Raw genomic sequence first — 27,584 nt, 5'->3', positions numbered from 1 at the left:
AATAGACACTTTTCCATCCTGCTGCATTTTGCCAATGGGACCTGTTCCCCTCCTATTCTACCTCCCTTACCCCTAAAGGCTCTCTGGTCCTTGGTTCAAAGCTGGATGCTTTTTTAAAGTGTAGGGATAAAAATATGAATATTTTAAAAGAAATAAATCCCTTAAGTTAAAATAAATATTTTCTGCTAATAGAGTTGTTGGTGTTAGCCAGCACGTAAAACAGAATTTATCATGAGTATCAGGGTTCTCCTCACATCTCTGAAATCACACTGCATATTTGCTTATTTATTCCGTCAACGTTTATGGCTAACTCTAGCTGCCATCAGGAAATGCTGAAGCCTGTAGAAATATGATGAGTGTTGTATATAACTGGGCTGTACCTCTAAAGTGTTTCCATAAAATACTGGTACAACAACCAAGTTAGAATAATTAGCATTACATAAATCTGCAGCATACATATTTACTTTAGAGACTGCCTTCATATACGTTGTCTAGTTGTAGCTTGCACGATAAGGACCCCTACGGTGTGACTCCTTGTTACAGGTGAGGTAACCGAGACTCAGAGAGGTTACGGGACTCGCTCAGATCTAGTAACTGGCTAGGCTGGGACTCACACTCTAATTAACATCTAGTTTGTCATGATCTTTCCACTATTGGATCCTGCAGCTTCCTGGCAGAAGCTGAGCCCTGAAGCCTCTTCCTGTCTAGAAGGGTACACTTGATCCCACAAAAAGTGTTGTCACATCACAGCCAACCATGGGAAACCCTAGGTCTCCAGTGTGGAAGTTTGACCTAAGCCTGGCCCAGTGCCAGCATGGAGGATTCTGGGGGGGTCACGTAACTGACATAAAGGGTATGAACAAATTTAGGTAAAATTATGCTTTTTTATGTTAGCTCTAAACCTCCTTATATGGTTGAATGGGAGAACAATATCAAAACTTGTATTTGAAACATGCAAACTTTTTTTATGTAACTGTTAGGATTCTAAATGATAGTAATAACAAGAAAGTTTTTATTGCTAATGAACTGTGTTCTCATATCTTGTCTATTTAAATGATCTTCCCATTATAATCTGAAAAATACATTAAGAGATATACTGATGTATTTGAAGGATATTGTTTCAACTTTTAAAGTCAGTATGAAGTGTAGACCCCTACTGTAGAATAATAATTTTACTTTTGATACAGAGGTTTGAAGCAAAGAGGATAGAAAGGAAAAGAAAAGATATAATAGTTTGAGTAGCTTTGTCTACCAAAACACTGCTAAAAAGCCTTTTATGTAAAATAAATATCATGTAGTTCAACTGGAATTACACAAGAAAAAGAAATATGTGATATTGAGCAATCTAAGAATACCATAGTAAGGCCCTGGTGTTGATGGCCTTTAGAATTAATGCTTTTCTCTCACATTAATGTTCTGCTGCATATATGAAGTAAACGCTATGGGAGTCATTAATTTTCTTAAATATGAAGGTGCTTTGCTTTTCAGTAGTGTAGACCACGAATATATTTTATTGATTCCTGAAGTCTCTAGAGAGATTCATTAAGATAATGGAAATATTTGGGACATATATTAAGTATTTTGATTTGTGTTAAGCATTGGGATCCAGAGAGACTTTTATAATGTAACATTGGCTTGGTAGATTGTGTAACTTTGGCTCAGTGGATACAGTTATATTTTTGAAACACAAAATGACAGGTAACACTGACAAAGCCCGATGCTCTGAACTTGGAGCTGTGGGAGGCCGAAGAAGAGGGGCATGATCTGGCTTGTGGGAACTTATGATCAAATAGAAATTGGATTCTTAAAAATTTGCTTTTAAGGAATTATCTGAAAAAATTTTAAAGACTAATCTCAGAATATGAATTTTAAATCACTGATTTTACCTTTTTTATGCTATTTATCTTTTGCAGTAACTTCATCTTTAATAATAAAAAGAAATATTATGCTTTTGTATAGGAAATATAAAATTGAGTAAGATAGTCCTTGTTCTGACCTAGATAATAATCTATGGAATTTAAACTTGCACTCTCACAATTGTACTGTAAGGTGAAATGTAACAACCAAGTTAGAAGGTGGAAAAAAAGTAACAAAGGAGTCCGTCCTCAGAAAGGAGCCACTTTTGGTTGAGGTGGATAGAAGGGTTTTCTGAAAGAAGCAGCATTGAAATTGGGACTTGAAGACTAACCAGTTTTGGACATGTGGAAATACAGTGTAAAGTATTCTTGTTTAAAAGAGCAGCAAAAACTAAAACAAATCCTTGAGGTTATGTGGGAGAGACTGACAAAACTAATAGAACTTAACTATTTGCTGTTTTCAAAGTGTTCCAAAATTTCTATTCTTTTCTTTCAAGTATCCTAAATTAATTACCTTCAGTTTACTGGTAAAAATTAAAATTACTTCTATAAACTAGAGACTCTACTTGCATCCCACAGTTTGTGTAACAGACAGACTCTAGTGTCAGGAAAACATATGCAGGATATGCCACATATATTTGATCTTTTAGAAAATTGCTGTTCAGGGGATCATTTAATGCTCTGCTGAAGAGAAAGTCTATAATCCTTTCTGTGCTCTGCATGGCAGTTGAGGTGGTGCGATGTCTGTAAAAAATGCTATACTTAAAATCAGTGATTTCAAAGCCACGCGATAGAAGACAGAGTGCATTTTCAAGTATCACAGAACAGCCTTGGTTTCTTATCCTTTTGGAACCAAAAGGTAAAGTAGTGCCTTTTAGCATCTCTTTAAATAACCAGCTTTATGATGTTTGCCAGACTGTCTGTTTCTCAGATCCAATTACACAATACTTTCCTGAGTTTAATGACTAACCAAGTGGGAGAGAAAAACTTAAATTAAGCTGGCCTTGACCAAGTCCTGAGGCAAGCCATTTTTCATGGGCTGTTCATCTTAGAAACTCCATATCTCATTGTCAGCACAAAGTCTGCTACACTATAAACTGGGTTTTCCATTTTGTTCTGTTAAACAAAAAAACAAAACTGTTATTACTGCCACTGTCAATTAATCTAAGTGTTTTATTTGGTGGCTGCCTCAAGGCTTCTTCAACCTGAGAATAGATTTTTTATATTTGAAAACATGTCTTTTTTTCCCCAAAGTAAGGACAAAAATCGATTTTTTTCTTTATACTTTGAAAGTAGATTGAAGGATTTTTTTCGCACCTCAGACAGTATCTAATTTTTCTTTATGATATTTTGTGTGACCCAACTGTCACTTTCTTCAAGTTTAAAGGTGGAACCAAAGTGAACAGAGGACTTTATTATTCTCTAGAGTGGGTGATGGGGAATAAGGGTCTAAGGAAAGGCACAGAGAAGACTTGAGAGGTGGGGAACCAGTATACTTAACTCTCAAGGGACTGAGGGAAGTGTTACCACCTACGTCCATCATACCCTTATAAAGCATCTTTCTCCTAAATTAAGACATAAGTAGGAAGTGGGAGCTCAATCATAAGACCGGATTCTCCAGTTTACAGTGGCGTGATGTGGCTCCTTAGCACAGAAACTATCACTATCAAAAGACAAAACTAGAGTTACTTATTTATTGCTTGATTGACTAATTTTGCAGAAGTCAACTACTATTCAGAGTCTAATCAGGTAAGTGAGATGCGGAGAAAGTTGGAGTAATAGGCCACTGGTAGACACTTTCTTTTGTTGTAAAAAAATTATTTAAAAGGTCAACATCTCTGGATGAAATCAAAAGTTTGATAATTAATATTTACAAGTATTCCTGTTGTGTGAAAATTAAAATTCCAAATAAATAGACTGACACATTTTTATTTGTGTGCAAACTCCCCTCTACCTCCACTAAAAAATAAAAATAAAAAATAAGTGAATTCTTGAAGCATGGGGCCAATGTAGGAAATATATTTTATGCCTGATGTTTGCATAGGGGCTAATTTATCCAAACTTCACCATATCTAGCACCTTCTGCCCTGTAGAAACAAGGAGTCTCAGCACCTTATAAAGCCAAGCCTACCCTAGTCCTGACCTTCCACCATAATGCCAACCCTCACCTTCCAACCTTAGCTAGGGTTCAACCGATTTTCCCTGAGGTACAAATTAACCAGTGGAATAAGAAATTAGTTCATTTTTGCTCATGCATGAAAAGGTATCAAAATATTAATGTGTCATTCTTCCCACTGATTGGTTCATTATCAATAGTTAACAAAAGTATACTATGTGTCAGGTACTGGATTAGATGCAGACAATACGGCATGATTTCTGTATTCAAGAAGTTTGGGTGAAGATGGGACTTTCTTTGCAACTTTTTATTTTGAAACTTTCAAACCTAGATAAATCCTTCACCTGGATTTAGTAATTGTTAAGATTGTTTCATATTTTCTTCCTCTTTCTCAGCCTCCCTCTAAGCCTCCCTCATACTTTTCTTTTTTGGTGGGGGGAAGAACTATTTAAAAGTAAGTCTCAGACATCAGGGGTTGGGCATTTAAACAAGCAAGTCGAATATATTTATAGGGGCTTCAGCAGAAACCTATATAAAATATAGTTATAGGGGAAAATAAGAGTACGGGAGGGAATCGGGAAAGTCTTTATGAAAGATTATTTGCCACATATATAAGGGATGGGAAGACAGCCTGAGTGACAGGGAAAGCACATTTCACGACCCCTGGATGAATTCAGTAGGGAGCTTTAGGCAAGCAGTAAGAGGTTTTGCATGGTTGGACCATAGGCTAGGGAGAAGGGATTAGGAAAAGGGTCATGAGAACAATAGGACAGACAAGTAGGCAGTGGTCAGACCATGGAAAGCCAAGTATGCCACAGACAGGAGGTTTCTCTTTATCACTGACAAGTGTTAGAGAGTGACAGATTTGTGCACTATTACTGGATTTTATAGAGAAAATGCCTAAAGTTAAAAGAAAAGCTGCAAAGGGGGAAATATTCAGGCACCCTGATAAAGCTGTGGGTAAAAATATTTGGGGAAATAGTGGGCTTTTAAATGCCCTAATATCTCAGTCATGAATTGATGCCCTATTTTCCATCCTTAGAAGAATATGGAGTGGTGTTTCCAAAACATGGTTGGACACTAGAATCAAGTGAGGAGTTTTTAAAGAAACAGAGATTCCCAGTTTTTTCTCCAAACTTACTGAGTCAGAATCCTCTGAAGTGGGACCCAGGAATATGCTTTTCCCAAAATCTCCCCCAGGCAGTGTTGGTGCAACCAGTTTACTCCCTGGAGTTTGGGAGCACTAAGCTGTGGAGGAAGGACAGGAAGGATTCAGCTGCTGGAGTCTTTGCAAAGGGCTTAGTACTGGTCAGTGCCCATGACAACTACCAAGTGATATAGGATCACATTTATTATGTCAGCCTGCTTTGCTCAAGCCACCATGTCATACGTCTCGTTGTGTCTTTGGAAACTATTGCAAACTGTTTCACATGGTAGATGCTCCTCAAGTATTTGACAAACAAATGAGCATGGCTTAACAATAATGTTTGCAAAAGAGATGGTTAGCAGTAAGGTTGTATATCATTGTTTGGCCAAAACACTCCAAAATACCAATTTGTTAAAATAAATTATATAGGTGGCCTAAAGCCCAGATATTTACTCAGACTTTTCAGCAATTCTGTTAATTTTAATATTTTTAGTCAGAGCACAGCCATTTTGATAGAATATCTACTCCAGACAAGGTAACAGAATATAGTAGATGACATCAGTCACTTTGTGAACACTGTCACGCTGAGACTTTATAGGCTAAACTAAGAAAATGTATTCCCTAGTACTCTTTCTGAATCAATTATCATCGCCACGTAATTGTGACAAATAATCTAAGTGATGACAGGTGGAAGTAGTCATGGTAGTTAATCCAGACATATATTAAATAATGGAGATAGGAAAATCATTTGAAGCTAAACTTGACAGTTATCCCATGATGTTTATTTCAAAAGTTTTTTGAAGTAAATGTTTTGAAACATTTAAACTTCTTGCTTTGTAAAAAGGAGATAGTATTACTGCATAATCATTAGTTGACATTTCATTATAGATGTCAAAACCAAGACTCTTGTTAGACATTAAAAAAATTAAAGTCTTTTAATTTCTAACCCTCAACTACTTAAAATAAAAAGCTTATTTAGACATTTTGGGTCTGAGGAGATGGTGCATGGGCAGTCACAAAGTGGATATTGGGGAAACAGAGCTGATCTTTACGACTGACAGTTCATTCTGTTCAAAAACCATGTTCCAGAGTAGCATGCATTTTTAAGCAGCTAAATAATGATGCTTATCAGATGTAGTTCTTTGCTAACCTACAAGTCAGAAACAGTTGATTTTAAGATTTTAATTCTTTTCACATATTTATTAATTTCCTTTTGGAGGAGCAATGGAAAATGTGCATTATATCTTTGGATGTGTTTATTTGTATTAGTAGGAGGATCAGGTCTAAGTAGGCTGGATCCAGGAATACTAGTCATGTTGTCAAGGCTCTCCTCTCCAGCTCTTGGACAAACTCTACACGTGGCAGGTAGGATTGCCTGTCAGCTACATCAGGCTCACATCTTAACAACTAAGTATCTCTGGTGAGTAGAGTCTTTCCAGATAGCCTCAACAGAAAACATTCTGTGAAATCTGGTTTTCCAGGCTTTGATCATTTTCTATCCGAGAATTGATTATGTTTTCTATCCTTGAGCCAGTCAACTTGTCCACAACTGGGATGGACAGCTCTTATGGACTAGTCCTATGTCATTGCTTTTCCCAGTCGGTGGGTGAGGGGGCAGGTTGGTCCTTCTGAAAATCACATGCCATAGGTTTCTCACTTGAAAAAGTGGTTCTATTGCCAGAGAAGAGGGCCATACTATTGGCAAGATGAGAAGAAAGAAAAAAATCAACAAGCTCACCATAGTAGCTTAATTTTTCACATTAGTGTTTTTATGTCTAAGAAACAAAAACAAAATCAGTCTTCAATGACAAAAACGAATTATGCCCCATCAAATGAGGAAAAATTGCATTTCTTCAATGGTGTAAACAATGGTTTTATTCTTGTATCTCAATAAGGTCTTGGATCTTATAAGCTTTTCACTAACTGCAGATCTAACTTTAAACCCTTATATAGAATGTTGTAGACAAAATAGTTAAGCATTACACATACAAAGTTTCTAGATTTCAACTACTCCTTGTACCTTGCAGATGGTAGGTATTCAATAAATGTTGGGTAAATTAAATTATAATTGTATCGCTGAACCATGGAATTAAAATGGGACCTTTGAAGTCATCTAGTTAATCTCTTGGTTGAATGTAGATATCCCCTACAATATCTTGCAAGGTGGTCATTGAACCACTATTTGAACCCTTTCATATAAAAACTCCCGCTATTTTTCTTTCAGGGTTGTTTTTGCCTTATACCATCATCTTATAAAGTAATCAGAAGCTGTTAACATTGAACAAAGGAACATTTACATTGTCTGCTTAATTTCTTTCTTTCCCCCCAACCCCCATGCATGTAAGATGCAAATAACAAATTACTATTGAATGATATCTTGAGTAATATTATATGCCAGTGAAACTCAAATGAACAAACTGGCCTTTGTTCGGGGGAGTCTGGAGAGAATCCCAGCCCGGGAAATGATTGAAGAGAGACAGAGAAGGAGATCATGGGGCATTATTTCTGGCTCAGGCCAATTAAAGTCAGCCTTGGAGCTTCCTGAGAAGGAGGCCATAGTAATGGCTGTGCTGGGTAGTTGATACCTGTGTCTGGCTAGTGTGGCTTCCTTGTGGGTGGTGGAAGGGTATCTTCACTGGCTTTACAGAGAAGAGGGAAATAAGGTGCTGCCTTATCTGGAAAGTAGGAAGGTCCAGTGTATCCAAGAAAGGTTGATTGTACTAAGACACACACAAGTAGGGTTACGGATGGTGAAGCATGGGTCCCATACCTCTTGTATTACTATTTGCAACCACTGGTAACAAAGGTTCTTTATAATGCTACATTTTTGTTCATTGCAATATTACTTTTTCTTTGTTATTTTTTCCATAGATAAATCACATCCATAGGCAATCTCTAAATGCATCCCATTTGTAGATTAACTTGCTCAATCTTTTCTTCCCATAATGTGTATATTCTCTACCACATATTTTTGAGCCATTTAGAGGATGTCAGTCTGTTATACTGTTTAATAATTTTAGAAACCTCTTATGTTTGTTTTAAAAAAATTATTCCTCAGGTCATGTTCAACAAGCTTAAGAAAATCTATAAATAACTTCCTATAAAATAGTTTAGATCCATTTACTTTTTAAAAAAGGAAGAGAAGTACCTTTCCTTATTAGAGATAGTCAAATTTGAGGGAAGTCGCTGTCAATTAACCACGTGTAGTTGAAAATATTTAAAGAAATTTGTTCCAGCTAGGTTTGAATGGAACATTCCTAAAGTCTTCTCTAAATTGAAAGTTTGATAATTTTAAAACTCTCTAGAAGCCAAAAAAATTTTTATAGCTTTTAAGAGTTTAGTTTTTTTATGTTCTTCTTTACTTATATAGTATTTTAGATTATCTGATAGAGAGGACAAAGTGTGGTTTCAAGGAAACTTCAGAGAATCAATATCCAGATCTCATTTATAAAACAGAAATTTCAGATGGCATTTTCATCCTGACTCTAAAGTGTAATGATTAATAACAAATTTTTTTGTAGTAGAATTAGAATCAGATTGACAGCAAACTAAAATATTTACTGATTGAAAGTTATGTGTATACATAACAGTCTCATGAACAATCCTTCCCACACACAATTCACCTATCAGCAAATGGCTATCATTCTTAAAAAGTGATCATTTGTTTGCATTGTATGATAGGCTTTAAAACAAATTTATTAGGACAATTATTAGCATTAGAAGGAAAGCAGAAGATGACTATAAAAATTTGTATTAGCATTGGTTGCAATAATGACAGCACATGTTTGTTTTCACATATGTTCATTTTGTTTTAGTGAGGGATACCCTGGAGATGCATAAAAAAGAATATGTTGATATTTTCCTACTCTTTAGTAAAATGGTCAGCCCAAGAGAACTGCAGATCCCAGAATGCAACATTCCATTCTTACTTAAACAAATATTTCAGAAACTAATGGCCCAAATTTCGTGAGACAGTTGGATTTACCATGAAGCCCAAAATACTAAGACGAACTGTATACACCATAGGCTTTTGTCAAGTTTGCTACATTTCTACTTTCAATTTTAAGTAGTGAATATTTGTACTATCTATCTCATCATTGTATGTGGGAATTAATGGTTTAAATACATAAAAAATAATAATTTCACCATGGAGAATGGGTACAAAATTTAAAGACAAAATGAGTGATTAAGGTTTTTCCTGAAAAAACAATTCTCTTTAAAATACATTTTAACATATGTGCTCCTTAAAAGTGGATCATTGTTATTTGGACTCAGATGAAAAAATCTCATGTTTTGAACTTTCCTCATTGCTGAAATTGTCATTGCAGGCTACAAAGATTGGCATTTCATGGAGGCACTTCAAATCAGAAACAGCTTTTTTATTATGGGTATGACATCATTCAGTTTATTTTTACTAGGACCTCAATATGTTCTCCATCCAGTAGTTTTATAAATAAACAGTAATAATACTAGTAAGAAGGTACACATAAACATAAATGTAATAAAAGTAAGAGATAGCATTTATTAAATGCTTACTGTATACCAGGCATTGTGTTGAGTTTCCATGGATTACTTTATTTAATCTTCACAAAACTTTATAAGGTAGGTTTTATTATTGTTCCTGTTTTATAATAGGCTAAGACTTAGTAACAGTGAGAAAAAGTAACTTGTAAAATGTGCAGAGCTTAGAAATAGTGAGAAAATGTAATTTGTTAAATGTGTGGAGCTACCTAGTGGTGGAGCCAGAATGTGGACCCCAGAGTCCAGTTCTTAATCACTGTGTTATACTGCATTCCCTGCATCAAAAAGGAGACTTATCATTATGATTTTATAAAGTGGCCTCTCAAGGCAAATTCATTTCCACCACTTGGAGAAACTCGGTGAGCATGATGTTTTGTTGGTCAGAAAATATCATCTTATACACGAAAGACAGAACATTACCTCAAAATTTTCTTTAAGAGCAAACTCTGTCTCCTCTTCATGAGAAAAGTAAATTTTAATTTTATCAAGACGTGTTAAAATACACAGGTGAAAATATCAGGGTAATTCCATCCAGAAACAAGCACTGAGCAAAATGATCTTTATACCGTTTTCCAGATTGGCTGAATGCATCGAACAGATTATCTGGGCAATTGCTCAACTGTTCACTTATGTTTCCTGGCAGTATATACTTCATATCTACTGTGGTTCCATAAGAAAACCATGAAGTACTCTGTGTGTTTGTGAGATGTATCATTCTGATGTGTTTGCGTTGCTTCCTGGGAGCTTTACCTCATCCATTACACTGTCCTTTCTGGCCTCAACCTTCTTCCATCAAACTCTAGAATGATCTGTTTCTTCCTGGCTCTGTTAATACTACCGTTTTTGCCGATGTTTCTTGATTTCTTGATGCTTTGCTATCGAGTACATACCTCCATCTCTTTTTTTTACCTCCTTCCCTGATCTTTTCAGTTCAATCCTATGATTTTTTCAACCTCAAACTGCTACCCTCTTTGCATCTTGCACAAATGGTACAACAATAAACCTGGAAAGGAGGAAGTGGTTTCTTGTGGGTGGTAATATACTGTTCACACAGCTGGTGAGCATAGAGCACCGCTGGTGCTACTCGCTGATTCTGCAGCTGCACGTCGCACAGTTAGGCTTCACCCCTTCATCCCCCACTTCCTCTATTGCATTGTTCTCAAACTGTGCTTCTCAGATCCCTGGGATTTCACAAATGTAGTCTCAGAGATTCGTGAGGACCTAAAATAATTCCAAATTTTTGATGATTATCTTAACATATTTAATATAAGCTGCCAAATTTCAATGCTTACACTTGTGTTTGTGTTTTCATTCCATTGGTGCCAAGGGAGTGGCAGAGTTTGACTTTTTTGGTGGCTTCTCAACCTGGGAGTCCACAGCATATTTTCTGAGTTCCCAAGTTCTCAAGATTGAAGAACACTGCTCTACAGTACTGGAAATGGGCCTGGACAAATGAGCAATTGCTTAGGCCTGGCTATTCATTTCTCATACGTCTATTGTGTACCGCCTATGAGCCTCACACTGGGCTTTGCACTGGGAATAAAAAGAAGTCCCTGTCCTCAAGGGCTAGCGGGAAAGTCAGATAAGTAAGAAGACAATTTTAATACATAATGCTAGTCAACTGGTACAAACTTTCTGGAGAAATTGCATCAAGAGCCTTAAAAATGTGGATAACCCTTGACCCAATCATTCCACTCTTAGGAATTTATTTTATGGAAATGAGAGACATCTACAAATATTTATATGAAATGATCAAGAAGTCAGACAAAATGAGGATTATTCACTCAGCCCAACATTACTTAAAATAGTTAAAAATGGAAACCAGATATAATATTTAACAGCAGTGGAATAATTAAATATATTATGAAATCCCATGTGATAAGATATTCGATAGCCACTAAAATTAATATTTCTACAAAATATTGAAAAAAAAGGACTCATAATATGATGTTAAGCAGAAAAACAAGTTTGCTGTTCTCTATACCAGAGGTCAGCAAAATTTCTGTTAAACAGTCAGATGGTGAATATTTTGGCTTTTGCAGGTCATATTTGTGAACTGCAATAATTCAAACTCTGCTGCTGTAGTGTGAAAGTAGCCATAGACAACACATAAACAAACAGGCATGATTGCGTTCCAACAAAACTTTGTTTATGGACACTGAAATTTGAGTTTTGTATAATTTTCCTGTGTCAAGGAGTAGTATTTTTGTAAAAATTGTTCTCAGCTTGCAGGCCATACAGAAACAGATGGCAGCTCAGATTTGGACTGTGGACTGTAGTTTGCTGATCCCTGATCTATGTACCATATGATTCTAATTTGTGTGTGTGTGTGTGTGTGTGTGTGTGTGTGTGTGTGTGTGTGTGTGTAAAGCCACGTGAATGTTAATGTTGGTTATCTCTGGGCAGTGGGATTATGAGTATTTTTATTTTTTATTATTTTTTAGTAATTTTCCATTTTTAATATGAAATTATATTACTTTTATAATCAGAAAATATAAATAAACTTACTATAATGATTGCTGTCATAGTGGAAAACACTCTAAAGGGGCAAATACCCTAGACTCATGTAGGAGAGAAAGATAAGGATCAGAGAAGGTTTACTGAGAAAGACAATCCTGAACAGTGTCCTGAAGGCTGGTGGAGAATTCTTCAAGCACAGGTTAGTCAGAGGAGGAAGAGAGAAGAGTGGGAGGCCAGAAGGAAGCATACTCTAGGCTGAGATACGGATGATAGCCGGTAGGAGAGTCAGGGAACCACTAGAGAACTGTGTGAGGGAGTGAGCCAAGAAAGTAAGACTAGACAGGGGATCAAGCTCTGAGGATCTTACTTGCTGTGCTTGGACTTTGGGTTTTACTGTAAGATCGATTGGAAGCATGGAAAGATTTATGAGTTGCTGAATGACATGATCATAGTTTTGATTTAGGAAGACCTACATGGCATCAGGGTAGACAATGGATTGGGTGAGGGTGAGCTTAGAGATGGGAGGACAGGTTGAGAAACTGTTGTGGGAATTCAGCTGAGAAGTGATCAGAGACTAAAGTGATGTAAAGGGATGGAAACAGAGAGAGGAGAAAGTCTGAAAGACAGGTGGGAGGTTGACTCAATGGGCCTCTGTGACTGATTAGATCCCAGAGTTGAAGGAGATGTGGGGGAGGGAAGATTGTCTTCTGAGTTTCTGCTCCTGGCAGCCAGGTGAGTTTCAGATGTGGTGATGACGGCATGATCAGCTTTAGATGTTTTGAGTTTGTGATAGTTTTTGGATGTCTGAGTGGAGATTTTCAGTAGGGTTAAGAAATAAGGAGAAATTATGTAGACAGTGTTTGTAGGTATATAAGAGCAGATGTATTCACTTGGAAAGAGGGTGTGGAATAATAATTGTTACATTTCTCTCCCCTCCCTCATTGGATTATACAGAGACACAATTTAAGCAATATTAGTGGCTTATTGTGATAGTTCATCTGAACTTTGGGGGCACTTGCCCTCTGCCCTCAGAACCACATCAGATTATCTGCAGGAAGTTGAATGTTGTTAAAAAAGGTCACCCAAATGATTTTGGTAGGAGGCCCCCAGACCCACCTCTAAGCAAAGAGCATGGGATGCCCAGACATTTAAAAATAGGCAGAGAAAGTGAATATGTAAAAGAGAGCAGATGCACAGAAGGAAAACTGGAGAGAACTAGTAGCCAGTGAAAGGAAAAAAATTTTATTGGAGCACACAGTGGTATTAATGGCACAGGTGATTAAGTGAGGATCACTGGCATTGACACATGTGAGGTCACGTGGTCCTATTCAAGAATATTTTAATAGAGTGATGGGGACAGAAGTCAGAGTGAGTTGAGAAGTGAATGGGTATTAAGAAAAGGCTGAAGCATAGAGGAAAAGAAGACAATCCAACAATAGCTAGATTCACCACCACCCCCGATTTTTTTGTATCTATTACCGCCATCTGTACTACTTAAAAGGTGCTTGAAAAGTTCTGCTGAGTGAGCGAGAGGATGGCTATGTGAATAGACTCATGAGTAATTTCAGGTTCCATTAGGTATTATGTTCTCAACCGCGAGAGTAACTGAGAGCATTACCATATTGTATTTGAACAAGTGACAATTTGGCTTTAGCTTTAATGGAGGATAAAGAGCACCCTTTCCACTCAAGTGAAATACTTTTTACAGATCCCTGTTGACTGAGGATGTTATAAGTACTGTAGGAATAATATATACATTTTTAAACTGTAAAGCACTACACAAATGCTCTTATTTGTATTGCAATACTATTACTGAATAGTAATATTCAGTAATACTGAATAGTAAACTCTTCTGCCTGGAAGAGCTTCTTCCCTCCGTTTAGAAAAGAAGTCTATGTACAGCCAGCAGCAGTGGAGACAGGCAGTGTGAAGAGATGAGCTGAAGGCAGGAGCGCCAGGCTCACTTCAAGTATTCAAAATTAAATTTCCGTAGTACATAAACCCTACGAAATTTCTTTAAGGACTCTTCAGATCTAAATAATAAGTGATGTTACTGGGCACAGGTCCACCTGCCTGCCCCATTTCAAAAACAAACCACTCAGAAGTCAAATGTTGGTGAAAACAGAAGTCAGCTTTTATTCAGGAATACCAGTGACCTGAGGAGAGATGTTGGGCTAAACCATCTCTCCAGTAAACCTGAAGGAAAATGGCCATACTAAAGCCATCTCAAAGATTCAGATTTACTGAGGGGTTTTTAAAGAGGGGGTTGATGGAATGGAATGTAGGAACTGAAAAGCAGGAGGGAAGGAGACATGAGCTGTGGAGACTCCATGCAAAGAGCCAGGTGCAAAGTCATGCCAAGTCTCTGTCTGGTTTCTGTTCCCATCCTTGCTGTTATCTCAGGGTCTGGATAGTACCTGCCTCCCAGCAAGTCTGCAGCCTCAGGCTGGCTGGAAAACAACTTTACGTTCATGTAAATACTGTCATCTTGCCCCATAACCAAGGTACAGAATATCAAATAACCATGGGAAAAGAGGGAACTCAGAGAAATGCATGCCAAGAAAGAAAACTGTCTTTTTAAAATTTGCCTATAGTCCATGCGATTTTAGATCCCAGTATGGCTTCAGTCCTGCTCATTCCAACAGTGAGAGAGACAGAAGACTTGGATGGAGGTATTGTCAGGGGGCTTTGCACAATTGGAAAGCTAGGAATGGTAGTAGTCTGGGGAACAAAGAGCAGATTTTGGTCCAGACTAAGGAAACTTTTTCTAATAAGTATGGAAGGGTCTGCTCCAAAAGTAAGGGAGTCCCACTGCTCTAGAATTGGTGCTATGTTGTGGTTTTGTTAGAGGCTTCCTAAAGTTGAAGTCAGATTAGAACAACTGGACTCTAATCCATTTTGAGTTGATTTTAGTATATGGTGAGAGGTGCATGTCCAGTTTAATTCTTCTGCGTGTGGATATCCAATTTTCTCAGTACCAGTTACTGAAGAGGCAGTCTTTTCCCCAATGTATGTTTTTGTTGCCTTTGTCAAATATCAGATGACTGTAAGTCTGTGGTTGAGTTTTGGGTTCTCTATTCCGCTCCACTGCTCCTAGTGTCTATTTTTATGTGCCAGTACCATGCTGTTTTGGTTACTATAGCTTTGTAGTATAATTTGAAGTCAGGTAGTATTATGCCTCCAGCTTTATTTATTTATTTATTTTTGCTCAGGATTGCTTTGACTATTTAGGGTCTTTTGTTGTTCCATATGAATGCTAAGATTGCTTTTTCCAATTCTGTGTAGAATGTCATTGGTATTTTGATGGGGATTGCATTGAATCTGTAGATCGCTTTGGGTAGTATAGACATTTTCACAGTGTCTTTCCATATTCTTCCTTAATTTCTTTCAGTAGTGGTTTGTAGTTCTCATTGTAGATGTCTTTCAACTCCTTGGTTAAATTGATTCCAAGGTATTTGTGTGTATGTGTGACTGATGTAAATAGGCTTACTTTCTTTATTTCTCTTTCTGTTAGCTCATTATTGGAGAATAAAAATGCAACTGGTTGGGGGAATTAATTTTGTATCCTGCAACATTACTGAAATTATTAACCATCTCTAGGAGTTTTTTGATAGAGTCTTTAGGTTTTTCTATATACAGTATCATGTCATCTCCAAATAGGGACAATTTGACTTCATCTTTTCCAATCTGGATGCCCTTTATTTTTTTCTCTTGCCTGATTGCTCTGGCTAGCAGATTAAAGGCTTAAGTATAAGATCTGAAACTGTAAAATTACTAAGGGAAAATCTAGGTGAAATACTTCAGGAACTAGATCTGGGCACAGACTTTATGAACAGGAGCCTGAAAGCACAAGCAACAAAAGAAAAAATGAACAAATGGGACTATATCAAACTAAAAATCTTCTGCACAGTAAAGGAAACAATCAGCAGAGTGAAACGACAACCTAAAGAGTGGGAGAAAATTTTTGCTAACTATGCATCCAATGAGGGATTAATATCCAGAATATAAAAGGAAGTCAAGCAATAACACAGTAAAAAAACCCCAAATAACCCAATTAAAAAAATGGGCAAAGGAGCTGTTTTCCAACTACTATGGAAAACAGTATGGAGGTTTCTCAGACAACTATAGGTAGATCTTCCATACAATCCAGCAATCCTTCTTTTGGGTATATACCCAGAGGAATGGAAATCCTCATGTTGAAAGGATACCTGGACTCCCATGTTCATTGCAGATATGTTTACAATATATGTAAAGATATCCATGCCAAGATATGGAACCAACCTAAATGTCCATCTATGGATGACTGGATAAGGAAACTGTGTTATATATACAGCATGGAATACTACTCTGCCATAAAAAGAATGAAATACTCCCATTTGCAACAACATGGATGAACCTGAAGAAACTTATGTTGAGTAAAATAAGCCAGGCACAGAGGGAAAAATGCCACATGTCCTCTCTCATATGTGGGAGCTAAGAGAGAAAGAAGGAAGGAAAGAAAGATCACAGTGGTGTGTTTGACTTGCAGAGGGAGAGAACATACCTAAGGATACAAAGTGGAGTGGGGGCAGGGGGATGGGGAGTGAGGTCAGGGATTAATTAGGTGGGGGACACAGGGTATAATCACAATTTGTGGTAAGGGGCATGCTGCCAGTATGGATCTGGCCATCACATCTTGGGCATGAGTGGTAACAGTCAGCTTTGTATGCTGTGAATATTCATAACCGATAATAGTAATAAGAAAAAAGAACAATTGACCTCTAAAGTCTCCTCTAACTCTAACAGCCTATGGAATAAAGAGAAATGATTTTCAAGAAAAAGTAAAGAAACCTCTTAGACCTTTCCCACACATTTTACCACAGATATTTATTAAGCCTCTACAATGTGCAGGACGTCCAGTGTTTCTCAGTAGGGGTGCTATTTGGTGGGACAGTCCTTCATCACCACCCTCTCCCCCACCACACACACGCATTGTGACGACTAAAAATGCCCCAACATGTTTGAGAACCAGTGACTGGTGCTGGAGCTCTAAATATGAGTAAGACAGAACTGAGGTCTCTCGTGACTCCTTCTTAGACGTGAAATCATTAGCACTAGCATGCACGGGGTATTATGCCCTCTCGCCCTCTTCATAAGTACGTTACTTGCATCTGTGTTTCAGGCCCTGATACCCCCTGCTCCTTGAGGGGAAGAGAGAAGAAACAGTTAGTCTCCATGGAGGCTCAGCGATGAACACTAAGATAAAATAGCTTTTCCTTGGCATTGCTAGCTATGAACGAGCACCAGATTCAGAAGGGAGGGCCTGGCCAATTGGAGACATGGCACTTGGGCAGACATAGAAGGCTGGGGAACACTAAAAAATTACATGGTCTCCCTAACACCTTTACCAAGGCTGAAGAAGTATCACAGAGACCCGAGTTTTACACATCAAGCACCTAGATAGTGGATTCTGGCTTTGGGTTCAGATCATGCTCTATTTCCAGAACCTGACAGGAAATACACTTCAACTGGTCATTGTCCTATGGTTTTGGATTGAATGAGAAATACCCCTGTTCTATTAATCCTGACTAGGTCACTCTGTTGTCTCTTACAATATTCCACATGGTGTTTGATAGGGCCTGGGAAACACTGGGCTATACCTGGCCTCTGATCCCAGCAACCCCAAAAGTGATCTAAAATTCCAAGAGAATTGGAATCAGACAATTTTCTGCAGATCCTCAGAACAGATTGTCTACTAGCTTACTTGGAGAAAATCCCAAGTGCAGCTTGTACCAAATTAAACTCAGAGGCCTCTGCAAGAATGCTCTGGCCTTGGGTCTGCAATGAATAGAATGATTTTGCAGTTCACACTGGAGGTCATGAGAGAGTCCCAAGGAAATATTGGGAGCCAGAACTGTAGCTCTTCAAGCTTCTTTTCCCTAAAATCTCTATATCAATGATTTATAAAGTGTCATTTCAGTGGGAAAAGAACAGTATTAAGAGGAACTATTTTATATGTGTTTAACAAGGTTTAGAGGATTCTACGTAAGAAATACTTCCAAAGAATCCTATTAGTTATAAAAATAGCCAATTTTCATATTTATCTTATTACCTTTGTGTCAAATCTGAAAAATATCACTGGAAGGCTAAGAGTTTTCCTGCTTTTCTCTAGAATAAATTGTTCCTATTATTTCTTATTCTCCCCTGCTTCTTTGCCATGGAATTATCAAATTCTCCTAGTTTCAGTTCTTACTATAATTTTTGTCATTCAGATGAGTTTTCTTAGAATTTAAAATTCCTGGTGTAATATTTTCCTTCTCCTTGCATATTCTTGAGCTAACACCTATAAGTAGAATTGAATCCAAGTTTATTTTAATGATAAAAAGCATAAAATGAAAAAGACTCACAATACAAAAAACTGACCAGCCCTCAAAATAATCTAAAATACCACATGAGAAGGGAATGCCCAGATATTATAGTCTGAATAGCTAGATAAGAAAATACACACTTTGGGTCTACCTGTCCTGGCAATTTAGACAACCAACTGTCTAGATTAGCCTAAATGCCAAAGTTCGTTGCCATTTCAACCCAGTCTGCCTGAGACCTTTTCTGAGCTAGCTATGAAATTATCAAGCTCTGATCTAGATTTTTTGTTTTGTTGCATTATGAATTTTATTTTCTTTATTAAGAATGAGAGAAGTTTGGTTGTATAATGCATCAATAAAGGATTTTACATTTGTGAATGTGTCTGTCAGCTTTCCTAAGGTAATGCTAGGGTAAAAAAACAATCTCAAAACAGCAACGGCTTACAAATAGCAGATTTTATTTCTTACTCATATTATGTGTTGGCTGTATGGTAGCTATAGCTCAGTTTTGCATGTCTCCTTTATCTTAGAATCCAGGCTGAAAGAGCAACCTCTATTCATGAAAACAGCAATGGTGGAGTCCATCATTGGTTCAGTATTTCTGCTCAGGAGAGGCACACAAGACTCCTGGGCACATTTTATTAGTCCAAACAAATAACATGGACATGTCTGATGTTAGGAGGCATGGAATTATAATCCTTTTACAGAGAGAAGCAACAAATAAGTGGGAACAATAATACAATTAAAGAGTACAATGTGTCTTAGGATATTATTTGAAAGTATGAGGAAGGAAAGGGCTGTTCTAGAATTATAACTGAAGATAACTTAGGTCCACTATTCCAGTACAGCAATGACATGATTTTTTCTTCTTTTTAGAATAAATCTATTCTACATAATTGCAAAAATGAAAATAAAATTTTCCCCCAATTATAAAAATATGTTTTTCTTATAAAAATATTGAAAACATACAGAGAGTTATAAATAAGAGAGTAAAAATAATTGAAAAAACACTTAGGTAAATACCTAGAGGAATGAAAATATATGTCTACACAAAAACTTATACATAAAAATTCATAGCATAGAATACTCATAAATATACTACTACTCTACAATAGAAAAGATGCATACAAGAGCAAGAATAACTCAGAAACATTATGCTAGGTAAAAGAAGCCAAACACAAAAGGTTACATACTGTATGATGTCAATTATGTTGAAACTCCAGAAAAGGTAGATCTAATCTAAGGTGATAAAAAGCAGATCAGTGGCAATCTGGGGCATGAAATGGGTAGGGTTGACTGGCAAAGGCTACAAGTAAACTTGGAAGTGATGGAATTGTTCCGTATCTTATTATGATGATAGTTACTTAGATGTATATGGGTACATTTGCCAGCATTCTTTGAAGTGTACATAAAATGGGTACATTTTATTATATGCAAACTATAATGTCAATAAAGTTGATTTAAAAATTATTGAAAAATCCTGAGAAATATTTACTGATTCTTATATAATTATCTTGTAGTTAGCCTGTTTATTGAATTCTATGATTAGCTATATAATTTTTTCATTGATTTTCTTGGGTGGACTAGATAAATAATCATTTTCTTGACTTATCACACGGACTGACAATTCCAAAGCAATATTTAATATGGGAGATAGATTATTGACTGTATTCTGAGCTAGCTCTAATTTTCACCAGTGAGAAAGATGCTTGCTCTTGGTATCAGATAACTATTCTTTTTCATTAAGAAAATACTCCTTTTTTTCCCCAAGATGAATTTTGATCAGAAATGAATGCTAAATTTTTCCCAAGGCCTTTTCAATGTCTATAAATTTTCTTATATCCGTTAAAGTATTAAATTACTTTTATAGGTTTGCTAATACTGAACCAATCTTGCTGTCTTGACCTAAACCCCACTTGGTCATGGTGTATTCTTTTTTTAAGTCAATTTTATTGGGGTTTAATTTACATACAGTAAAATTCATTTATATATAGGCATTCAATGCTGTAAATTTTCTTCTAAGCACAGCTGTTCCTGTACCCCACAAATTTTGAGAGGTTGTATTTTTATTTTCATTTAGTTCAAAATATTTTAAATTTCTCTTGAGACTTCTTCTTTGACCCATATGTCATTTAGAAGTGTGTCATGCCAATGCTTGTTATTTTTCTTTTCTCTTTTCTTTTTATTATAGTTATTTTAGTGGGTGTGAAGTGGCATCTCAATTGTGGTTCTGGTTTGCCTTTCCCTAATGACTAATGATGTTGAGCTTCTTTTAATGTGCCTGTTTGCTATTTGCACACTCTCTGCAGAAATACCTTTTCAAGTTCTTTGCCCATTTTTTAATTGTTTTGTTTTTGTTTTTTATTAAGTTGGAAGAGTACTTTATAAATTTTGAATATTAGATTTTTATTAGATATCTGATTTGCTAGTCGTTTCTCCCATTCTATACGTTTTCTTTCCACTTCTTTGATAATGTCATTTGATGCACAAAAGTATTAATTCTGATGAAATCCAATTTATCTATTTGTTTCATTTTATTTCGCTTGTGTTTCTGATGTCATATCTAAGGAACTGTTGCCAAATTCACAGTGATGAAGATTTACCCCTATGTTTTCTTTGAAATATTTTATAGTTTTAGCTCTTAAATTGATGTCATTGGCCCATTTTGAGTTAATTTTTAATGTGGTATGAGGTAAGGGTTTAACTTTATTCTTTTACATGTGGATATCTAGTTGTTCCAGTACAATTTACTGAAGAGACTTTTCTTTCCTCTTTGAATAGTCCTGGCACCATTGTTGAAAATCTATCAGATGTATGGGTATACTTCTGGACTTTCAATTCTAGGCCGTTTGTCTGCATATCTTTTCTTATGCCATACAATACTGTTTCGATTGCTGTTGCTTTGTAGTAAGTTGTGAAATCTGAAAGTGTGAGTCCTCCAAATTTGGTCTTCTTTTTCAAGATTGTTTTGGCCATTGTGGTTTTCTCATAATTTCATATAAACTTGAGGATTAGCTCTTAATTTCTGTAAAAAAATAAATAAATAAGAGCTGTTGCCTTTTTTATAGTGATTGCATTGAATCTTTAGATGACTTTGGGTAGTACTGCCATTTTAACAACATGAAGTCTTCCAGTCCATAAACATGGAATGTCTTCTTATTTACTTAGGTCTTCTTTAATTTCTTTCAGCAATGATTTTTAGTTTTCAGTGTACAAGTCTTTCACCTCCTTGGTTAAATTTATTTGTAGGCATTTTTTTCATCTGGATTCTCTTGTAAATGGAATGGTTTTCTTAATTTTCTTTTCAGATTGTTCATTTCTGGTGTATAGAAACAACTGATTTTTGTGTGCTGATCTTGTACCCTATAACTTTGCTAAATTTGTTCATTAGCTTTAGTGTTATTTCTTCTTTAAAATGTTTGCTAGAATTTGTAAGTGAAACTATGTGGTCCTGATGCTTTCTTGTTTGGAAGGTTATTAATTATTGACTAAATTTTAAAAATAGATACAGGTCTGTTCAGCTTACCTATTTCTCCTTGTATGAGTTTTGGTGGATTTTGTCTTTCAAGGAATTTGTCCATTTCATCTAAGTTATCAAACTTGTGAGCATACGGTATTTATAATATCCTTTTTAAAATCCTTTTAATGTCCGAGGAATTATTAGTTATGGCCCCTCTTTCATTTCTAATATTAGTAATTTATTTCTTCTCTCTCTTTTACTTGATTAGTCTGGCTAAATGTTTATCAATGTAATTCATCTTTACTTAGAACCAGCTTTTGGTTTCATTGATTTTCTCTGTTGTCTTCATTTCATTGATTTCTCTTCTAATTTGTATTATTTCTTTTCTTCTGCTTACTTTAGATTTAATTTGTTCTTCTTTCTGTGGTTTCCCTAGGCAGAAACTGAGAGTATTCATTTTAGACCTATCTTCTTTTTATATATGTGTTCAGTGCTATAAATTTACCTCTACACACAACTTTTGCTGCATCTCACAAATTTTGATAAGTTGTATTTTTATTTTCATTTAGTTCAAAATATTTTAAATTTCTCTTGAGACTTCTTTGACCCATGTGTTATTTAAAAGTGTGTTGTTTAATCTCCAAATATTTTGGTATTTTCCAGCTACCTTTCTGTTATTGATTTCTAGTTTAAGTCCATTATTGTGTGAGAGCATACTTTGTATGATTTTTATTTTTTTTTAATTTGTTAGGATATTTTTTGGCCCTGGATATGGTCTATCTTGGTAAGTGTGCCATGTGAGCTAGAGAAGAATGTGTATTCTGCTGTTTTTGGAGGAAGCGTTTATAAATGTCAACTAGATCCAGTTGATTGATGGTAATGTTCAGTTCATCTATATCCTTAATAATTTTCTGCCTGCTGGATATGTTGATTTCTGATAGAGGAATGTTGAAGTGCCAACTATCATAGTAGGTTTGTTTATTTCTCCTTGTAGTTCTATCAGTTTTTGCGTTATGTATTTTGACTCTCTATTGTTAGGCTCATACACATTTAGGATTGTTATTTCTTCTTAGAGATTGACCCCTTTATCATTATGTAATGCTATCTTAATCTATAATATTTCTTACTCTAAAATCTGCTGTTTCAGGAATTAATATAGCTACTTCTGCTTTCTTTAGGTTAATGTTAGCATGGTGTATCTTTTTGCATCCATTTACTTTTTTTCCCCCAGCTTTATTGAGGTAAGATAGACAAATGAAAATTGTACATATTTAAGTTGTACAATGTGATGTTTTTATATATGCATACACTATGAAATGATTACCACATGTATGTTGATCAAGCTAATTCACATATCAATCACTTCACATAGTTTACCCTCATTCACTTACTTTTAATCTACCTCTGCCTTTATATTTAAAGCAGTTTTTTTGTAGACAATATGTGAGGGTACTTCAAAAAGTTCATGGACAAATAGAATTAAAAGATAATATGAATCTTTCCATGAATTCTTTGAAGACCCCCTCATATAGTTGTGTCTTATTTTTCTTATCCCCTCAGTCTCTGCTGAACCTAGAAGCTGGGTAGGTAAGGGCAAGTCAAAATACCTCAAAGCTTTCCTACAATTTTTAAGTTGCCCCTTTTTTTTTCTTTCAGCATTTGCTTGCTTACTATAAACCTTTGACTACTTTCCACAGTTCTGACAAAGTCAATTAAGGAAGTTTTTGCTTGCTGTTTTGATGATTCTGTAGAGGGATGGTCCGTTAGAGCTATATAATCTTGTTATTTTCATTGACATCTGTCAGATGTTTCTATATTTCATTGGCTTTTCAATAAACCAACTTTTAAAAAAGTCAATTCTGATATTTTTCTCTAATTTGCTAATTTCTCAATTAATATTTAATAAATTCATCCTCCTTTATTTTATTTTATTATTGCTTTCCTATAGTTTAGACTTGATGTTTAATTAATTTATTTTTTATTTCTTTAAAAAAGTGTTGTCTAATGCTATGTATTTTACCTGGACATAAAGTTAGCTGTATCTCTTAGATTTTTAAAAATGTATTACCTTCATTATTATTTTTTGTAAGCAGTCAGTAATTGTAGTTTTTATTCTCCATTTGATATAAGAATTATTCTTTAAAGTGTTTTTTTTTTTAATTTTGTAAGTGACTTGCTTTCTTATCTGAGCTTTATGTGTTTTATTTCTACTTTTATTACATTGTGGTTGGATTGGCTATATCTACTTGAAATATTTTAGTGCCACAAACGTAAAAGTTCACAAATACCTCACCTTTATTAATGATTACACCATTTATCAGTGTAAAATGCTATTACTTAGCCTTAGTAATTTTTGTTTTGATTTCTAATTTTCTGGTTTTAATAGAGAAAGCTAGTCCTGCTTTCTTTTTGTTTGTCTCTGCCTGGTATAGCTCATCTCTTTATTTTCAAAAGTTATTTCTTTTTAGTTTAGGAATGACTGTACCAAACACAAATTAGTTGAATTTTGTTGCTTTTTTTTAACTTGCTCTCATAATTTCTTTCTTTTAGTTGAAAAAGTTAACTCATTCGCTTTCTTGTGTTAACTGATATTTTATCATATTCTGTCATGTTTTGTTTTGTGTGTGTGTGTGTCCTAATAAATGTGCTCTTATTTCTTTTGTTTTCTTTGTTGTATTTTGCTTTATCACTTTTAGTCCCCTTTTATGCTGATATTTTAGAATTGTTTTATCCTGTTTTTGGTCTACTATATTTTTAAAAAATTGTGCCTTTATTTTGTTGCCAACTTCAAAAATGAAACAGAATCTATGGAATCCTCCTCTCCCTGAATGAGACTTTTATGTAAGCACACATTCCCCTTCATCTTCCAAATTTTGTTCAAACAATCTGCAATGTTGGTGATAGATATTCTAATTTTTATATTATGAATATTCTCTTTTAAGAATGTATTTTTAATATTTGTATTAAGTTTCACAGTCATATGAACAATTAATGACCATTATTTAGAATAAACAGTAAATTTTACTGGGCTCATTTCTCATAACTTTTTTTCTTGCTCACCCTTCTGGATATGTTCCAATTCCTTTTCTTGTCTTTTTAGAAATGTGAGATCTAAGGGGGATAGGGAGGGAGGCTGGGGATTAATTGGGTGGGGGACACGGGTATAATCACCATTTGTGGTAGTGGGCTTGCTGCCAGTATTGATCTGGCCATCACATCTTGTGCACAAGTGGTGTGGTCAGCTTTGTACGCCATGAATATTCATAACCAGTAAAAAATAAATATAAATAAATAAATAAAAGAAGCATGAGATCAACACAATTTTCTATATCCCCTGGGAATGTAGACATATATCTTTGATACATCTTATAGTGTTTGAGCAATATTTAAATATGAATGTCTTTAGATTGACCGTACTCCCTGTTTCCCCACAATCTGCATTGCTCCTTCCCGCCCGCTTGATCTGCCTGCCTGCCTAGCAGTCAGTGTGTGTTTATAAATTCTCTTTTGGACCTTCCTAGATCACATACAACTTCAAATATCTAAGTGTTAAAATGTGATCCTGTGTTCTTCCATTGAGTGACACTCTGCATTATGCCTTTTTTCTCCTGGACTTAGGCTTTGGAAGACCGGGTATGGGAACTCTTGCAGGAAGCAGACAAGACAGCTGAAGAGAATGAGGATCAGAGTCAGGTGTACGACGCCATGGCCAAGACCCTGGCTGAAGCGTGGGCGACCCTGGTCTCCATGCTTGAAAGAAGAAGGGAGCTCCTTAGGTTGACCTCTGAATTTTTTGAAAATGCCTTGGAGGTTTGTGTTTTAAAAAACTTCTTTCTCCACAACAGGAAAAATAAATAGCACTCCTGAAAATGATTTATTTTCACAAATAGACATCTCAATCAGTTCAAAAATGTCAGAATTATCAAGACATATACTGTACACTTAATTTTTGATTGCCAAAAAATAAAATTGTTAATATTTTAAATGTAGGTCTTCAAATAAAAACAAAGTACAACTGATTATAATTAAACAAAATATTATGTAAAAATGGGAACTTTTATTCGTAGGTCATTATGACTTATTTCCCTCTTTGGTAGATAGTAATGTGGTTACTAAATCAATTACCCTAATTATAGAATTATCAGGAAATGCTGGTCTAGAGTGTTCTTGTTGGCTAAAAGTTGGAGGATAGAACTTTTTCTGCTAACACAATATTCCATACAATGTTTGACTTGTAAACATAGCATTTTATAGAGTACTTTCATAAGGCAAATAGATGATTTTTCATAGTTTGAGCTCATTAAGATACAAGAAAAGGAAAAGTCCTGGACCTAAGAAGGTCATTTCTCCGTATGATTTTTCTTGAATTCTGTGGGTTTTTTTTTTTTTTTTTGAGGCTCCAAATTTCAAAAGGTGAAACTCAAAGAACATTATCAAAAGAGGTATATTTGGTGTAAGGCAGTTATTGGAAATTTCACTTTTAACTTCTCTGTCAAGTGGCAGCACATTCATTTTGATGTGAGAATGCTGCTTCATTATGATAAAGCAGTAGTTTTGAAAAATATGACATTTTTAAACTGAAAATTCAGGACTTAAGTCCAAAATAATGAAGGAAAGAAGATTAGTAATAGAACATAAAAATTGAGGTAGACGATCTCATGCATCATGAACTCATTTAAAAACTAAACGGAGAAGCAAAATCCTTATTGTAACGTTCACAGTTTGTTTTTCACAATTTGAACACTGAAGTCCAACTCGCAGTTCATCTTGGGGAAAATTTCCACGTACAATCTTCTTTCCTGAAAAGAAATAAACAAGCTGAAGTATATCTACAGAGGCCAAGTTATAGATACCCTTAACTCATTCCATTTTAGTAAGTGGGATATAGATGTCAATTGCCCTTGAAACTCAGCTCTTTTAAGCACAGTAAATTATCTTTTTTTATAACATTAGGCCCAATATTTGTTTCTCACTGTGTTTAGCTAGCAATTTTCTCCATGATGAGTAAATCACTTCCAGATATTGAATGAAGTAAAAGGAAATACTAAGTCAATAAGTATTCTTATTTCTTAAACTTGAGGAAGTTTTTATTGGATCTAGTGAAAAGACTAATCGTTTCTTGAATGATCCTGCTTCCAATTTTGTGGACCTCTTCATACTAAGCAGAAGGCAAACTCCTACATAATCCTCATGTTCCTTTTGTGTGCCAAAGTAATTATAATTAGTGATAAAAAAAGATTAACAAGGTCTTTGAAAAGTGTACGCCTGCTGCCACCTCTACCCTGTACAAGCTGCAGAAAGCAGAAACGTGTAACTTTTAGATGGAGAAAAGAAAACATCCATAAGGTAAAAGTTACCTTTAGGGAAGCTTTTTCTGACTGAAGCATTGTTTGCTTATTTATTTATTTATTTATTTATTTATTTATTTATTTATTTATTACGTTTCAAATAAGAAGCTGAAATATACTCGTAGATATAAGTTATACAGTGACTCCAAAACTTTTTGTAATGTTCTATAGGGAAAAAACAAATCACCTATAAGGGGTGTTTTGTTTTGTTTTTTCTCTTTGAAGCTTCTCTTCAAAGAATATCTTTAAAACTAGTAATTAAAAATTGAATGAATAAGAGATGTAAATGATGTGTATGTATGATCCCCTTGTTGAACTATTTGCATGCTAGA

General features: G+C 35.4%; 1 protein-coding gene across 3 annotated transcripts in view; it reads left to right on the top strand.

Moving 5' to 3' along the window:
* Positions 1-27,584, top strand: part of CCDC141 (coiled-coil domain containing 141) — a 167,743-nt gene that overhangs the window by 20,830 nt on the left and 119,329 nt on the right. For all 3 annotated transcript variants that reach the window (XM_063088574.1, XM_063088567.1, XM_063088560.1), the window contains exon 3: positions 25,523-25,714. In XM_063088574.1, the coding sequence (XP_062944644.1) occupies positions 25,523-25,714 (192 nt within the window). The remainder of the gene's footprint in view (positions 1-25,522; positions 25,715-27,584) is intronic.

The sequence above is a fragment of the Cynocephalus volans genome, chromosome 1 (assembly GCF_027409185.1).
Source record: "Cynocephalus volans isolate mCynVol1 chromosome 1, mCynVol1.pri, whole genome shotgun sequence".
NCBI classification, from domain to species: Eukaryota; Metazoa; Chordata; class Mammalia; order Dermoptera; family Cynocephalidae; genus Cynocephalus; species Cynocephalus volans.
This window is presented reverse-complemented; position numbering and strand designations above follow the sequence as displayed.